The sequence below is a fragment of the Blennius ocellaris genome (assembly GCF_963422515.1).
Source record: "Blennius ocellaris genome assembly, chromosome: 1".
NCBI lineage: Eukaryota > Metazoa > Chordata > Actinopteri > Blenniiformes > Blenniidae > Blennius > Blennius ocellaris.
The window spans coordinates 31,212,896-31,230,823 of record NC_137650.1 but is presented as its reverse complement, the minus strand read 5'-3'; the positions used below and the strand labels follow the sequence as shown (position 1 = coordinate 31,230,823).

General features: G+C 40.1%; 1 protein-coding gene across 1 annotated transcript in view; it reads left to right on the top strand.

Annotated features, from left to right (window-relative positions):
• The window catches only part of iqgap1 (IQ motif containing GTPase activating protein 1), a 51,326-nt gene that overhangs the window by 9,706 nt on the left and 23,692 nt on the right, over positions 1–17,928 (top strand). The window contains exons 3-9 of the mRNA XM_080495848.1: positions 12,318–12,474; positions 12,608–12,685; positions 14,144–14,220; positions 15,619–15,686; positions 16,097–16,210; positions 16,922–17,100; positions 17,311–17,398. Coding sequence (XP_080351974.1) covers positions 12,318–12,474; positions 12,608–12,685; positions 14,144–14,220; positions 15,619–15,686; positions 16,097–16,210; positions 16,922–17,100; positions 17,311–17,398 — 761 coding nt within the window. The remainder of the gene's footprint in view (positions 1–12,317; positions 12,475–12,607; positions 12,686–14,143; positions 14,221–15,618; positions 15,687–16,096; positions 16,211–16,921; positions 17,101–17,310; positions 17,399–17,928) is intronic.

The following is a 17,928-nucleotide window of genomic DNA, read 5'->3' as shown; positions in this document are numbered from 1 at the left end:
TTGCATAAACTGGGTTTGGTGAAGTGGGTCGTGTTGGTTGAGATGTGTAACGCTAACGAGAGCTGGTATTAGTGGAGCGGCTTCAGGGCGCCACAGCATCCTGGAGCGGGTGTGGCATCGAAATACAAGTCACACCGATGAAAGGAGGTTCCCATCTTGTGACCATTCCTTTCGTCTATAGTTGGGCTTTCTTTCTTTACTAAATGCTGACCCATTTACAGAGCATAGGCTTTTTATGTTCAAATAAGCGGTCACAAAAGACGGCAAAGATATCCTGTGTCTTTTTCCAGCAGGGAGCTTATTGATTTTTACTTATTGTGCCTGTTGTGTCTCAACAGCAGCTGCATGTACGCACACTGTAGTCATTATCCCTTTACTGTGAGCCATTATCATGAACTTTCCATTCCCTCCTACACTCAGACAGCTGATTGTTAGTTTGCAGTGACGTTTAGGCCTTGAACAAAGAACCAACATTGATGTGTTGTATTCCAATTTCTTAACATAAATTGTTGCCTCACGCAACAGTCTGATAAACAGGTGGAATCATATATATATATATATATATATATATATATTTATTTATTTTTTCCTACAACCCACTTTTGTGTTGTGTTGTCATTAATGTGTCCTTATGGCCACATGTGTTTGTTGTGTCGCAAGTTTTCTGAGATTCCTTATTGGAAACAGAAATGCCCCCGCGGTGTTGTACTCTGAGTCACCCCTTGTACAAGGAAACACGAGCCTGTAAGGAAAGTTTTCGATTTGTTATGGCATTTAGGATGAAATCCTGCTGAATCCTTCCCCAGCTGTAACCACAGTAAAACATTTTTTCAAAACTCAAACTCTGGATGAACAATCTTTCATGTGCAGATAAAGGAAATGTTTTGTACTGATAAAAACAAATATTTACTTGTGTATATATCTGGTTCTTTATCTCTCAATTAACCTGTTTGCTTTTTAATGCCAGGGAGTTTCTCGGACATCTTTGCACCCTGATTCAATTCTGATCGATGGCATCCGGGACAATGCTCTCCTTTGCAGGACTTTGCAAGTACAGTCAGTGTCAATCTACTGTTGCTATAGTAACAGCAGAGTTTACGTGTGTTTGGACAGGTTTCTTTTCTCGCCAGTTTTGACCGATATAGCTGTTTTTCACTGTGCATCGAGGTGATGTTACAGTTCTTGCGTGTCGTACCTCAGCTGCAGTCCTTTCCGGTGAAGTCATAGTGACACACTGTGTTGATGTGTTTGTTTGTGCAACCAACAGGTTGGACTGCAAATATATGTAGACTCTGACAGAGATGCACTTGGTGAGAAAGACAAAATGAGAATCTTTGCATTTTTATAGACACTTTTTTGATGTAGCTGCCACTAAAGCATGAGGAGAGTTGGGACAGGAAGCTGCTGTTTGGGTAAATAAATTACACAGTGGAGTGTAATTCATTAACAGCGCCAACAGCTGACATAGATTGAACTCTTGAGGAACGCATTAGAAAGTGGCATGTAAAATACAGTTGTTTGTTTGTCTTTGCTTTCGTTGTAAATTAAAACAGTAGTTATGCTGCAGCGCTGCTGTCTCTTTGCCCTGCCCACTGAAAAATGATCAGTTATTGTCTTTCCTGAGGAGAAGGTCTTTTTAACTTTCACTAAACTCCAGGTAACTGCATTGATCTTGAGCTGCTCCTCCTGACAGCAACATGAAAGATTTCTGACTTTAGGTAAGATTAGCATTAGCCTATATTCACAGTACATGTGGTAAATTAGCAGCCTCAAATAGCTGTTGGCGTTCCTTTCTTTGGCCCAGTTTACACAAGGTTTTGTGTGAAAACACATTGCTCTTGCATTTTCGTTTCAGAAACGTACACGTTAACATTTTGAAAACGGTGTGTTTACGCAGAAGCTGCGGAAACATTGAAAATGTTGTTGCTTTCATGTCGGGCGACGTGTGTGCAGAAAACAGTATGCTGTGAACAATCCCAAGTTGAATTGTTATTACGGTGACAGTCAACTATAAAAATACCAAGTCCCAGGAGAATATAGACTTGGAGTCATGACACTCTGGAGGCAAACATTATTGTCAATCCTGTATAGATGAACTATTTACTCAGTCGCTGCGGTTCCAATGTTTACACGGCGTGTTTATAGAAAGTTCCATTTTCCCTTTTTATTATTGTCGCATTTTCAAAAAGTTTCACCTTGGTGACCATACTCAAGAAGTTGTTGTCGTATATAAAGAGATACAAAAAAGGTTTTTTTGAAGTGTTGTCTGCATGTTGGTGGTATCTCAGCCGTTTGTCGTTGATTTCTCTTCTGTAGTTTCTTTCATAAAGTCCCATATGTTCATGTAGAGCATAGATGAACAATGAATTGAAACAGAATTAATCTATATCAATGTATTTAATTTTGCAGTGTGAGTATTGTAAATATTGATATTGCTATGATAATAATTTTGCCTTATATGTGCATAACCTTAATGTCCATATAAAAAAGACGGGCACATCTGAAAGAGGCTATTATAAATAGTAACACTCCCATGAGGCTCATTAAGCAGAGATTTTGTAACTTTAATCAATTATTACATTCTGTAACTTGCACAACACAAATCCTAACTTGATTGAACATGGAAAATCTAATTTAAGAAGTCTACTCAATATTTCAACATGGGGGGACTGGAAATGTAATTTTCACAATGACTTTGTAATGTGTTCTTCTGCCGTTACAGCAATGATAAAATTAAAGTAATCTATATTTCATGCTAAAATAAGAAATCTACTTTAAATCGCATAAAGATTTTTTCTGTCTTTGAATAAAGTAGTCATGAATATCATGCTACACTACACAATGTCAGCTAGTGTTTAGTGTAATGTTCAACTTGCATTTTAAAAATTGCTAGTCATTAATCATTTTAATGCTATTAGGTTTACAAAGTTGACTTGATTGTTGCTGCTTCATATTTTAGTTTCAAGCTTCAAAGCTTATAATCCGGCAGTAAAATGCACCTCAAATCTGCTCCTCTCATGATGTCCGTCTCTGAAATAAAATACAAAGAATTCGCTCTCCTCAACCTTCCCGAGCTTGAGACGTGCAAACTGTGACGTGCAGACTTTTCCTCGTCACCATTTATTCTAATATCATGATAGTCAGGCAATGCTGTGTCACTACTTACATTACTAGTTTGTTTCATATGAGAGAGCCTGCTGCTTTGTGCAACGTGTCCATATTTTAATCTTCCCTTCAGGAGGAATCATTTGCACAGGCACAGTGAGATAATCCATCACAGCAAACGTAGAGATAATCTGTGTTTTATCTGTAATCCATCATGCACAGCCGAGTCTTTCGTATCGTGCTGTCGAGGTTCCCCTCCCTCATTGCTGCTTCTCGTCTCCCGGCCGCAATACTGAAAAGAGGATTCGCAGAAGTTGAGAAGAAAAACATGCGAGCAGTGCAGAATGGAAGGATTTCAAGTCGGTGCAACGGCTAAAAAAAGGCTCAAGTATTTAAATAGAAATTCCCATGTTCAGCTAAGGATGGAGGTTTATTCTCAGTGTTTGCAGAAGCTCCTTTCTTCTCATTCCCCCTCCTCAACTGGCCCACTTCCTCTCTACGCTCTGGCCACTCGCATGTAATTTCCTGTTTTTTAAAAGTTTCCAAGCACTCTAGTGAAGAGGTGCCGTTGCAATAAATATTATGTAGTATCACAGCGAGACATCGTGCTATTCTGAGGAGAACAGCGGCACATGAACAAAGCCTTCTCAAGACGATACGATCTGATCTCGGGTGACAGACTGGGATCACTGCGTTAACCTGCTGACTCCTAAATGAGCAGAGTTGTAAATGATTGGTTGGTCACTGAACCACCAATGTGATTAACTCTCTGTTGTTTTTCATTGTGGGGAAAGTGCAAAAAAGAGTGTTTGGTTTGAAACATGGATATTTCCTTAAAAGGACAATAAAACAACTGCAATGTTAATAGATATACATGATTTAATATTCAGCAAGTCTAAACTTTAAGAGTGAGTGCACAGCTCATTGAAATTTAAGGACTCTCTCTGAAGGTGCAATCATATAATATTAAACAATATTATTGTAGGCTGTATTACAGACCTGTCTACATATGAGCTCACTGTGGGGGTGTGACATGTAACCGTTGGCCAGCAAGCAGGCACACGTTCCCCATGTTAACATGCTATCGGCATGACGCTGAAGTCCTTACAGACGTTTTTACGGGACGGCGCACGACTGAGAAAAAGGATTCATGTCACACAAACAAGCCGACAGCGCAATGTCTATAATAGTTCCTAATATTTGCTTGAAATCCAATGGACAATTAATTGCATCATGCATCTTTTAGCAAAGATTTTCTTGCTTTGTGAGCAGCAAAAAAAAACAAAAAATCCTGGTGGGAGTCCTGCTGAAGGGCCTTTCTGTGTGAGTGTGTGCTTGTTCTGTCTAGGAGCGTGTGTTTCCTCTTTATAGAAACTTCTAGTTTTGTGGACTTCACTGTAAAAGTGCTTCAGAAATCACAATGTAATGAAGGGTGTATTTTCATTCTGGTGTGAGTGCTACCTGGTGGCTGCTGCCTAGGAGACGGCGAGGCCTCCCAGAAAACAGCCCTGAGTCACCGGGGTTGGCAGTAAACAGGCAAGAATGCGGGAATGAAAGGAGGAATGAAAAGGGAGAGGGATCAGGGCTCCATAAAGGCCCTGCAGGAATCGTCCCGCCCCTCCTCCACGGCGTCTCTCACCTGGTCCTCTGGTGAAACCCAACACTGCAAGTTACCCTTCCAGTTTGGATTTCTGTCACGGCAAACAAACAGTCTTTGAATCCGATGGAGCGATAGAGGCTGTCTTTGGCTGAGGCAGCAGTTTCACCGGCCCCTCCTTCTTACCTCCTCTGTGGTCGGCAGGTCTGCATGACCCAGGCTGCTTGGCTTTCTGTTATTACAGCCTTGTACGTCGGACCTCAGCTGGTATTTGCACTCAGCAGGAGACAGTAATAGCTGTAACGCAGCAGGTCAGCTCTGATGGATAATTGTTCTCAAAGGGAGGCAGTGGGCCAAAGGTTGTGACAGCTTGCACACAAATTGATAGAAAAGAAAAGACTTTGATAAAAGTCTTAAATTATACCAAATGGAAGCCAATAACAATTTTCCTTTATAAACAGCTGGATATAAGCACATTTTTACTGATTGTTTGAACAGGCCTTCTATTTACCTGGCATGCACACCAATGTATGCAGAAAACAAGTTAGTAATCACAAAAGTAAACATATTGGAGCAAGATGAGATGAGCCATTTTATTATTCGGTTGAGTATATTACAGTTGAAACTTGCTCTTCCCTATCACAGATTAATTGTGACGAGTGAGCCGACATGACTGTACCTGTCAAGATTTGCATTTGTTTCATTTCAGAATGACGAACAGTTCATGTAACACAAGCAGAGGTTGATTTTATATATATATATATATAGAGATATATATATATATATATGGCCACAAACGATCATACCTACTGTACATACATTTTCATTATCAAGAAAAACATAAAAAGCAAGTCCTGTATTTACACTGCAGTTATTGAGCCTGCATGACTTTAGTTCAACATTTGAGCAGTTGTTTGTGGTAATTATTTTCCTGGATGTTTAAATAATGTTGCTTCAGTTGTCGACACAATGCCGTCCACTCGGGCTCCGTCTGATATCCAACAATATTATCCAACAATAAACATATTGCAGTTCAATCATTGAACTACAATATGTATCTTACAAATGTTGCATGATGGTAATAAAGTTGCGATATGACTCTTGCCGACATGGTATTTTTATTTTTTTTTGTACCTTTTCAATGATGTTCAACTTGAAATTAATGAAGAGGTCCTTCCTACATCCTCATAGCGATAATTTTGGTATCATTAACGGTGCGATTAAATTGGTTCTATTAAGCAATGCTCACTTCTCGTTGGCTAATCAGCTCACGTTTAATGAAGCAAGAGATGTATGGGTGATTAAAAGAAGTGTTGTTACAGTCGGTGTACCTGCCGATTGATATTGAGTCTGTTAGTCTGAGGTGTGATATTGATTCAGGGCCACAGAGATCTGACAGGTACTCTGTGAGTCAGTCTGCTCTGGGGCTGGGACGAGGGCGGATGGTGCACAGATTCCAGCGTTGCAGCAAAGCATGTAATGAACAAACTTGGCTCTCTATCATCTCTTTTCATTAGTATTCCATCTCTTCGTCATTTCTTAAATGAAGCAAAGCTTTAAGTTGAACTCTCCCACTGGCTTGTGACGAATGCTGGTTGTTTAATCTCAGAATGTCAAATGTCACTTCCATCAAAGTGTTTATTTCACTCATCACAATGGAAGAGGCGTGTAGCAGACAACAGGACAGGGAGAGTGTCCCTACCTCGATGTTGATAAGATAACGGTTACCGCACATGATTTGTGTGGTGACACGGCACTTCCTGCTATTTTCTCTCAAGGACACATGGACGATGATTATAAAGGAGGCGGCAATTCAGAACAGAGCATTGTTGAAATGTTCTGACACCTTGTGCATTGATGTTGTTACTCTGCCTTTTCCTGCTTTCCATCACACTTCAGTCCATCTGTTGTCTAAAAATAGCATCTTGTAGAGCTCGTTCAATTGTTCACTCGACTGCAGCTTTGCTTCGATGTTGCTTGATTGTTAAGACATGACCTTCATTACTCAACAGTTATATAAACAAAATACAGATTAAAGGGATTCTACCCACAGTCTAAATGTGGGTTATATTATTATCAGTTGATACGTCATCAGGCCTTGCATAATGTCTGATAGCACAATTACTGTGGCTTTATGTGTTTACCAAACAGCTCAGATACATAAAGGTATTTGAAGTACTATTATGGTACAACAAAGCAACAAATTCCCACATTTCTTTTTCATCATAAGCTCATTCCCTCACGGTTTCATTTAAAGAAGTATCTGTTTTCAGTCAATTCAGCCTTTAACTGATTGTATATGGTGAGACTGGCAAGCTTATTATTTTGTGGATGACTTAAATAGCAAATATAGTGTGATGTTTAACTGGATATAAGGGGAACACCAAATATCCAGTCCAGTTCAGTTATTCTGGTCAAATGTATTGGAAAAACCAAAAATAATGGAAATATCGATGACCAGCTCCACATGGTGACATGGCAGATTGCGCTTTCATGTCAGAGAAACAATGTCTTCGGTTCGCAATAAAATTAGCCTTGAGGCCTTATTGAAGGTATAAAATAGCAGGTAGCTTTAACACCCGGCTCAAGCACATTAAACTTGCATCATGCTGGAAGGTTTCCTTTGAGGTTCCAGCAATTGGAAGTCTTGAGTTCCCTTTTGTTTTTTTGTCAATCAACCCATCATCAAAATAATATCAAGCACTGCAGACCTCTCTCTTTGACCCGGTTCACCTCGTGGGTTGAGAAGCTTTGTTTTTGCTTCTCGCCTGGCAGGATGTCTGATAACCTGGAGCAATCTGGTTTTCAATGCCACAAAATCAGTGCGGGAAGCCGAGGGAACATTGTTCATCATGTTTATTTTTACGAGACAGGATTCAGAACTGTGGTGCTGCTTGTGGAACAATGGCTCTGATTTATTGCGTTTGAAAATAAAGTCGGTGTTTTTATTAGTACCTTACAAATCCGTGATGGGAGAAAGTATTTCACACATGATAATCCTGTTAGGTTTGGTTGAAAAATACAGCTTTTTTTTAAAGTTATTCATGTTCTATATAGAAAATTAATTAATAATCAAGATCACATAATGGGATTTTTTTAAACGTTTTTTTTTTAGATGAAGTGGTTGTGATCCAAACAATGGCTGCTGACCTCTATTTGCTCATTGCGTAAGAGCAATAGGGCAATGCGAAATTAGTCTTTTAGATTGTCGGTAAAAGCTTATATGATCTCGCTAAACATTAACTGGTTGAGGAAACACTTCATCGGCGTGAAACCCTGTGAAAGAGGAAGTACATAATACAAGCACAGAATTTCTTCATCTTCAGTTAACGTACCACCTGCAGCCAACGTGCAGCAACACTGTGTTAAAGTTGTGCTTTAGGGAAACTGTGGTCGCTAAAGATCTAGTTTTCAGTAGCAAAGGAAAACAGAGGATGTACCTCGAGATCAGTTGCGGCTCATCCGTTGGCAGGGAGTCGGCCTGTCTTCCTGGAGAGACATTGGTCACTAGCAGACTTCTTCCTATTCGACTGACCTCTGAACTCTGGCTGGACTTCAGCTTCCTGAAACATGCATGATCTGATGATGAAAAGGGAATGGAAGGGAAGGTTTCCCAAAAATATAAATATATATGAATAAGTATCATGCCTTTGTGAGTAGCAATGCAACTGTGGAGTTCTATTTACATCAGGATGAAAATGTAGATTTTATTAAGTTTAAATCTGTAATTGTAATTTACAATAAAGTACATCTAATTCTAGCACTGCATTATTGAAACAGTTTGAAGTTGGGAGGTTTAAAAGAAACAATTCAGATTATTTACATGAAGATGCATATACCCCTGACCAGTGACATGCAGTGTTACTTTAAAAAAAAACCTCACTGTCTCATAATTGTGAGTTGAACATAAAAGAAAGGAAGAAACAAAACCAAGAAAAGCTCAATGTCTAATCCACAGACACATCTGTTGTGCCACTTGTCCGGGTCCAGATCGTGTTTAATAATTAAATCAGAATCAGAAAGTTGGATGGTGTGTGAAATATTCCTATTTCATATTGTTTCGCCACATGTTGACACTTCATTCAGTGTGAATGTGAAATGAAACTGCATTTTATATGCTATTACAAAAGTTAGAAACAGAAATAGTCATGTTTTTTTTTTTTTACCAAACTGTAGAAATCTGCAAGATAGTTTAATAACGTCAATGAAATCATAACAACTGGGATATTGTTATTGTTATTATTATCAGTATTAGTAGTATTATTATACTTGTTTGAAGTTAGACTCTTTCTGGTATGAGATTATGTCGCATCAACCTTTAGATAACGTGTCCCTGAGGAAGATATTTTAGGTTCCTATCTCAGATGTGGCTTGTTATTTACTTGGCAGTAATTCCCAAGATACCAAACAATGCGTTTATATTTGTGGCTGTGTTTTTGAAATTGTCAACATGCCTGTGAAGGCAGCACACTTTGTTTGACATTTCGTTTGGCTGCTGTTTTGCCGTTGTTGGTGACATTCGCGAATCCCGATCATAGCTGCATTTCTCACTGGTTTAAGTGAAGGGTGTGTCCGTGTTTGTGCTTCCCTGGGAAGGGTGTGTTGCCCCGATAAAAGAGCCATTACTTCGCAGCCTTTATGGAGCCTTTCACTGCTCCTCTGTGGAGTGAAAGCCGAGGTTTGTTCCTGGTTGGCAGACCATGGGGTCGGTCACTTCGGCCTCAATAGCAGGTCTGTCTGCAGAGCCCATGTCACGACTTCCTGAGAGGGAAGTTGTTTCAGCTGCGGCTGAGCTGCCCTTTACACTGCAGCGTAGGCGTGAGTGTGTCTTCATATATCTGTTCCAGGACCAAGAGTCTTAGCAAGGAATTACAACTTGGGAAATCCATAAAAGTCCAGCCCTGTTCAAAGAATTGGACAGTTTGTATTTGAAGACAGTCAGTGGAGGTCTACACGGCTCTTCCTGTGGTTACAAATGCATGTGTGTGCTTGTCAGAGGTGGGGGTCTGTCTGCAGCAGGAAAGGAATCTTTTAATCTCACTCAGGAAATAGTTAACCTTGTTGTTGCCTGACAAAGACCTCAGTTACTAAAGAGTGGGAGTGTTTCCTGAGGCAGATGAAAAGAGGGGAGACTGTTTGCCTTTTTCAAAAGCCCATGTTTGGCCTCACTGGGAAATTCTTCACAACCAATGATAAACTCAAGGTTTTCATAATCGGAGCTGATAGTTTGTGACCTTAATGACGCAGTGCATAGGCCGAGCTGCATGCTACTGTTAATGAATATACAAACAAAACTGAGGTGGGAAAAGGCTTATGATGACCTGTAATCCAGTTTTCTATAGTTATTGTTCAGTGGCTGCAACAATACAACTGTAACTGTAAACCTTCACTGCATTTGGGCTGTTCGTTTTCAGTCTTTATTTGTTTCTTGTTAATATACAAATGCATTGAAATCAAAAGTCTTTCAGAGTATAACAATAACACACTGTCTCCATGCACATGAAGAAAACACAACTTTTCAGAGGTACAGAGTACTACAGTCGTTGTAATAAGGTCTTATGCATGTGCAAGTATCAACAATAACAGCAAGCTTAAACAGAAGTTCAATGATTTAAGCCTCACTGATGCCTGGTCATCACTGTGGGTCCCTGAGCAAGACTCTTATCCCCTAACTGCTCCGGCTGTGTCAGGAAGCACATCTGGTAAAAAAAAAACAAAAACAAAAAAAACTGTATCCAATGAATATGTTGATCTCAGTGATTCTGACTCTTTCCGTAAAGAAGCAGCCGGAATTCTAAAAATAAGCTAATGGATTAATCGCCTTACTGTTCAAACAAATTCAATTACATTCAATGCAACTTTATTTATATAGAACCAAATACAACACAGTCATTTCAATCCCCTTTTATTAAAAGATTGCTTGTTTGGTGTAGCCACATTCAGATTCACACAAGTGACCACAGACATTCCTCAAGAGTTTGTTTTGCTCCTGTGACGCCTGCTAAATGCAGCTGTAGTGGAGGTGATCCGTTTGTGACCGTACAGTGAGAAATCCTGCGTAAATGATGTCACTGCCAGACGGGCAGGAAACGGGCCTGAATGCCAAGCCGCTCCCACACCTAAATATCCTTCAGGAGAGGGAGCTGCCGTTCATGCGCGAGACACGATAAGCTGCGCACTTAGCTACTATAAAGTATGTTTACATGTTCCGAAATCAACAACAATTTGGAAGCCAGTCGGGATGGGTTCAAGTACGTTTGCTGTAAAAGAAACTTGTTCTGCATTAGAAAGATTGATCTCTTTCTGAGAAGACGCCATAAAACAAGTGTTTTTTTTGTGTGTTTTTTGGGGTTTTTTTTTTTAAACAAAAGCTGGCTGTTTGTAAGTGTAGTTACTGGACGGTGATGCCATTTGATGGTGGAATTCAGTCTGCTGTGGCGATCCCGGTGTGAGAGCTCAGCGTGCCCCCATCTGTGGCTGGGAGCCGACACGGGCACAGCAGGAATGTGACTCCGCAGTACGACCTGCAACAAATGAAATGTCACACAAGAGGAATGCTGGGAGCCCTGAGAGGTTACCACAGGCCAGGTTAGGAGTTTGTTGTGAAACATCAGTCATTGAAGACTGTGTTGGATTAAAAAGCGTTTATCCACCGAGCTGGGGAATTCACCATTAGAGCGGGGATGTCACCCTTTGTAACACCATTTACCCTCATTCAAAAAAGTATTTTATACACGCTAAGTTTTTTAATGTTGATGAATTGCACCATTAGCAGTTTGATAAATTTTATTTGATTACATTTTCACAGTAAAGAAGGACCTGCTCTTTTGTTTATTTTTTACCACATTACCACAATCAGGTCTCTGTGAAGGATCAAGCTCTCTTATTACTCTCTTGCTGCCTTTGTTGCTTAAAATTATACATTTTTCTTAAAGTAGATAAGCTTTGTTGACCTCGGGGTCACTTGAAACTTTGCAGCTTATCTTTTTATTTAGATCAAATATTACTTCACATACTTCAAATAACTGCATCCTGAAAACTTGTGTAACCACTTAAAATGATAATAGGCACACTGCATACTATTTGAATACCTTTGTTGTAATAAACTTCAAACACGCAGCCTCGCCCTCCTTAACAAAAGGTGTAAAGCCTTTTTTTCCCCCAACTCACTCCTGTTGTGTTTCGCTTTTACTGAACTACCAACGCTTTCATTGTATTAATATTGTTGTATCTCTGCTCCTGCGAGCCACCCGATTGTTCCAGTGTTCCCAGCTGTTTGTGATAACATGGTGACTGGAGACATCCATGATTAGTTTTGTTTGGCAGATTAGAATTGGGGCAAAATGATAAGGTTGTAAATGGCAATGCATGAACAAAGACTTCTAGTCAATGAGCAGTTCGAAAAACAATTAAATAAGGTTCATTTAGAATATATAGCCAAACATTGTTTAATTTTCTGTAATTATAGCAGATTTTGCCTTTAATCAAAGACGGTACTTTTCCTTTTTCTGTGTTTTCAACGACCGTAATTAAACCGGTAAATAAACAGCTATGAGTGTTTCCATGCCGTGTTTGCTATCACACGCGACTCATGCATGCCGCTCTGTCCCCACAGATGGATGGAGGCCTGCCTGGACGAGGAGCTGCCTCCCACCACGGAGCTGGAGGAGGGGCTGAGGAATGGCGTCTACCTGGCCAAACTGGGAAACTTCTTCGCCCCGCAGACCGTTTCCCTCAAGAAGATCTACGACCGCGAGCAGACGCGTTATAAGGTGAAAACATGCAGATCTTAAGTGCACATATCATGTGTGTGTAGAATTGGTGTAAAGTGTTACTTTGTAACAGCTACCGGTTGCCCTGTTAAAAAGAAGTGAACGACATCTTTGTTCTGCTTCTCTTTCATAGGCGACAGGTCTTCATTTCAGACACACGGACAATGTCATTCAGTGGCTCAACGCCATGGCGGCGAAGGGGCTGCCGAAGGTGAGTGTGGCTCTACGTCCATCAGGGTCTCGCATTCAAACACAGAACACACACACAAATCGACCCGCAACCAAGTTTACAGTCCGACCAATATAAAGTCAAAAAGTGTTCACAACATTTATAATTGAATGTAAAGCAGTTAATGTATGTTTAACCTTTGTTGTAAAATAATCCCATTTCTTATATATTCATTGGTCAGTATTTTACTTCCAAAGCATGACTTTGGGTGTAAAATTGTCTTTCTCTCTTGAATCTTAAATGCATTGATGTGATCTCATTAGAATAGCTTGTTCTCACATTATAACCTGGCTTTTAATTGTAGATTTGTTTTGATTGTCCAGTTGTGCAACGGGAAACTCTTGTATGAGATACTTTTCACTACATTTTACAAGCTTTGGTGTTCAAATATAGCTTGAAAGTGAAGATTATCAAATAAGCAGGATTGAGATATTTTCTTCAAATACTAAATTATTATAAAAAAAAAAAATACCCAACACAAAAATCTTCTTTCTCCAATGGAGAGATAAAGAATTAAGTTGATTTGAAAAACAATAATTATTTATAGTTAGAATGAGTCATAATGGGTTGATTATAAACAACATTAAATGATATGTAAAGCACTTTTTAAATTCTCAAAACAATGTGATTTTGTGATTTAAAAGATTCTGATTCCTCATGATACTTTGTTGTCAAACCAAAATACTAAAACAAATACATTGTAATATTTCGATGGAACAGACCAACGGGCCATTTTAGGATAACTCTTCATATAATATGTGAATAGTAGTAGTACAAAATATTACGCCCTATGAAACATTGTCAGTTACGTAAGCCACTCTTTTTCCCCTTTACCAACAGTGAAATAAAATACCAGCCCATGGTGGTCATGAATTACTCAGTTTATAAGCGTTTCCACTCAGTGAAGTGTCATAACGTAGAATGATGACGTGAATCCAGCGGCTTCCTGGATGTTGCTAAATGTATTCAGGTATTCTTTGAAAGAAAAATGTTTGCAGTATATTTATAGAGTATTTATTTCTCTTTTTTTTCTTATTTCGCTGCCTGTGATCCCCTTAAAGGGACTCGCCCTAAAAGCAGTCGGCAGAGATGTGATGTTGTGAAAGTTCCTCTCTGAGAAGTTTCCACCCTCTCAAAGATGCGCAGCTTAGGGCACACTGAGTACTTGTCATTATGGTGGTGGGGAAAAAGAATAAAACATTTTTTTGAAGCTTCAGCCAAAAATATCATCGATCGGCAGCAGTGAAAAAAAAAATCTGCTGCTAACTCAAAATTTTCCTCCCGGTTGCACCACTGAGTCTGTACCAGGGCGTGTGGCTGCACATTCATATTGTGTAATCTCTCATCTGAGCTAATATCCCAAATCACGCCTGCACTCATGCTGCGACATGATGGCGTGATGCACCGACCCACTGTCCTCTCTCCCCGTCTGTGTTTCAGATCTTCTACCCCGAGACAACAGACATATACGACAGAAAGAACATGCCGCGCTGCATCTACTGCATACATGCTCTCAGGTTTGCGCTTTCACTCCACTCTGTCTTCATCCCCACAGTAGACCTTTTGGTGTCGTGCATAGCGAGGAAACTCAATAAAAGAAATTAAAGCAAAATAAATCACCACTACTAAAAAACATTCAAATGAAATGTCAGTAATCAGTATGAATGGTTCAAGAGGTCAAAGCCATGGTTTTGGCAGTCTGTGACAGTTTAAGAGGTGAGCAGTGCAGCTTTTCAACAGAAGGGGATCTAGTGGCATATGAGGTATGGAACAGTTTGTTTCATCAGAGCATTCCAGCTCAGGTGAAGTGGATGCAGATGGTTTTGCAGAGAACAAGGCAGCCTCGAGGCAGCGTACTGAAATTTGAAATACCAGCGACAAGCAACTGCTGTTTTTAGCATTTGACACTGAAAAGTGCACTGACAAGTGCAATCTGGAGAAGTTAGCCAGTTCATCTCAGGGCAATAACCAAGAGACACACATTCGCACCAAAATGCAGTCAGCAGGTAACCTGATGGCTTCGTATTGTGGGAGGAAACTGGAATATATAAAATTCTAAAATTGCCTGTGTGGGTGATTATCTGTGTTGTTTATTTTTGCAGTTTTCTTCCAGTAAAATCTAAATGTTGGACATTGTTTCACAGCCAGTCCTCCGCTCCCACACTCATATCCTCCTCTGGATGGCTGCTGACCACAGCTGGGACAAAAAGCAGCTGTAGAAGTCAACACATTCTTATTGGGTCTTGTCTTCAATGATCCAGCTGCCAAACCGATTTCCTCAAGTGTTAAAAAAAAAAAAAAAAAAAATGCCAGCCCTTTTCTGTTATTCATGTCAATTTTTAATCACTCATTTTATTTAGAGATGTATTCACGTTTTCAAATTTATATGACGCATAAGTTCAAAAACTTTTTTCAAGAAAATCTTGGACAAAGATTACATACATCTCTTTGGCTGAAGCAGGAATCTGAGAACACGTCAAGGCTTTGATAGACAAACTGAGTACTTCTCACCTTAACGCAAAACTACTGACTCCAGCTTGTCCTGAAAGCATTGGTGTAACTAATATTGATTGATTTTGAAATATACGTAGGGTGAAAGGGAGATAATGTGCATTCAAACATCTGTTTCTTTACCATAAAATAATGTTTTTTTACTTTGATATTGCTGATGGTTTTGACTGCTGAAGCTTTGAACCACCATTACCTTCTCAAGTTCACCCTTTTGCCGGAGTACTATGTGCAACTTTTTTTTTTTAAAAAGGGAAAAACCCACACAATACATCATTCATTGTTCCTGCGTTCGATGCCACTCCAGCTTGTTCTTGTTTGACGTTTGCTCCTCTGGCTGCACATTGTGTTGTCCTTTTTTTTTTTTCACATCAGTTTCCATTTGTCATATTTTTTTTTTTTTACAGCCTGTACTTGTTCAAGCTGGGTTTGGCTCCTCAGATCCAGGATCTTTATGGAAAAGTAGATTTCACCGGTAAGTTTGAGCCTCAACTCTCATGCGTTCATCTGTTTTCCTCATCCCCTCCCTGTGAAGTCGCAATGATTCCAGAACATTACAAATGTCACCGGGACGCCAAAGCAAATATGATATTCAAGAATCTGCTGAACTTGTGTGCACCCGGAGAGCAGAAGTGAGAGCACAGAGCATGGCAGGCTTCAACGTGGAGGAGCTGCTGGAAATGTGAAAGTCATTAGCAACTGTTAGAGCTTTTTCCGGCTCAGCTCCCGGTCCTGGAGCCAGTCTGAGAAACTTGAATATAACACATGAGCCTGGAATGGTTTCCCCCCCCTGCTTCCCTTACCCCTTCTTTCTTTCTCCCACCCCCTTGTTTCCTTGTTTTTTTTCATGGATCTGCTTCTTCTTCTTTGCTTTCTCTCTCCCAGAGGAGGAGATTAACAACATGAAGAGTGAGCTGGAAAAGTACGGCATCCAGATGCCCGCCTTCAGCAAGATTGGCGGCATCCTGGCCAATGAGCTCTCAGTGGACGAAGCAGCATGTGAGAAGGCTTCCGATGTCAGATTCATAGGGATAAATATATATATATAAATCTTATTTATTAGTGTTTGTGTCTCTGAAATGAAATAATGATAGAACCGTTGCAGAAAGAAAGTAAAGACCAATAACTAAAGATCAAAAACAAAAGGGAATACATAAATGATGGAACAAAATCTGTGCAGTGAAAACTGTGCGGTAGCCATTTTTAATTGACTTTGAAAAAATTATAGATTTACTCGTGAAGCATCAAAACCAGTCTTGCAAAGTGCTGCACAGCAAACTGAAGAAGCACCAACAAATAAGAGGGATGTCACAAATCATTAGCAACTATCTATGAAATGTAGTTTCCTTAAGGAAAGCCTAACTTCATAGTGAATCAAAATGGATATAAAGTCTTAAATTTTTGAGTTTGCAGAATACACATTTGAAGGCTATTTCTATCAAAAACATAATTGTAATATAAATACAAATTCAGAAGGAATCTCAAATCAGAAAAAAGTACAAATATTTGATATGTATAGCTTATTTATAGTTAATGTTGTTTTGAAAGCGCATCACTGATACTATTTTTTTTTTTTTAAATGAAGAGGTTTTTTCATCCGTCATAACTTAAACATGTCTATCTCCTCTTTCAAGACAAGATGGAATACAGATCAAAAACCCGCCTAAATCGATATGACGCCAACTCATCATCCGCCCTCTCTATTGTCAGTGCACGCTGCTGTGATCGCCATCAACGAGGCTATCGATCACGGCGTACCGGAGGGAACGCTGGCCGCCATGCAGAACCCCAACGCCATGCTGGTCCAGCTGGATTCCAACTCCGCCAGCCAGTACCACGATACGCTGTACCGGGCCAAAGGAGAGAAGGTGGCCAACTCACGCAAACGGGTGAGAGGCTTAGACGATGTCTGACGGTGTCACAGAGCCAGAAACGAACGGCATAAATGTATTAAAACATATCGGGATAATAAATTCAGGATATTAAAAAAAGAGGCACACACACTAGTGAGTCAATTCAAGTCTATGAAATATAGAAATAGCCACAAAACGGGGGATTCTTGAGCTTCATTTTTTGATTTATTTAATCTGCTTCAACAGCAAATGGAGAATTCAGATGCAGAGAGAGACATCTATGACGAGCTCCTCACGCAGGCTGAAATCCAGGGCAACGTCAACCAGGTCAACGGTGAGTGACACACACACACACACACACACACACACACACACACACACACACACACACACACACACACACACACACACACACACACACACACACACACACACACACACACACACACACACACACACACACACACACACACACACACACACACACACACACACACACACACACACACACACACACACACACACACACACACACACACACACACACACACACACACACACACACACACACACACACACACACACACACACACACACACACACACACACACACACACACTGGTTGCCATTTGGGGACGTGCATCAACTTCCATTCATTTCCTGGAGACTTTCTCTATTTGCTTGACTTTAACCTGTCTGATCTTCAACATGTCACCACCTAAAATATGGTGCTTGCCCTCATGGGACCTCTCCGTAATGTAGTGGCGTAAACCGATTGATTACTTACTAAATTATTCGATACACTTCTACCTCGGGCGGAACTTCTGGGGTGGCAGTTTCAGGGTAGGATTTCTCTGCCCCACC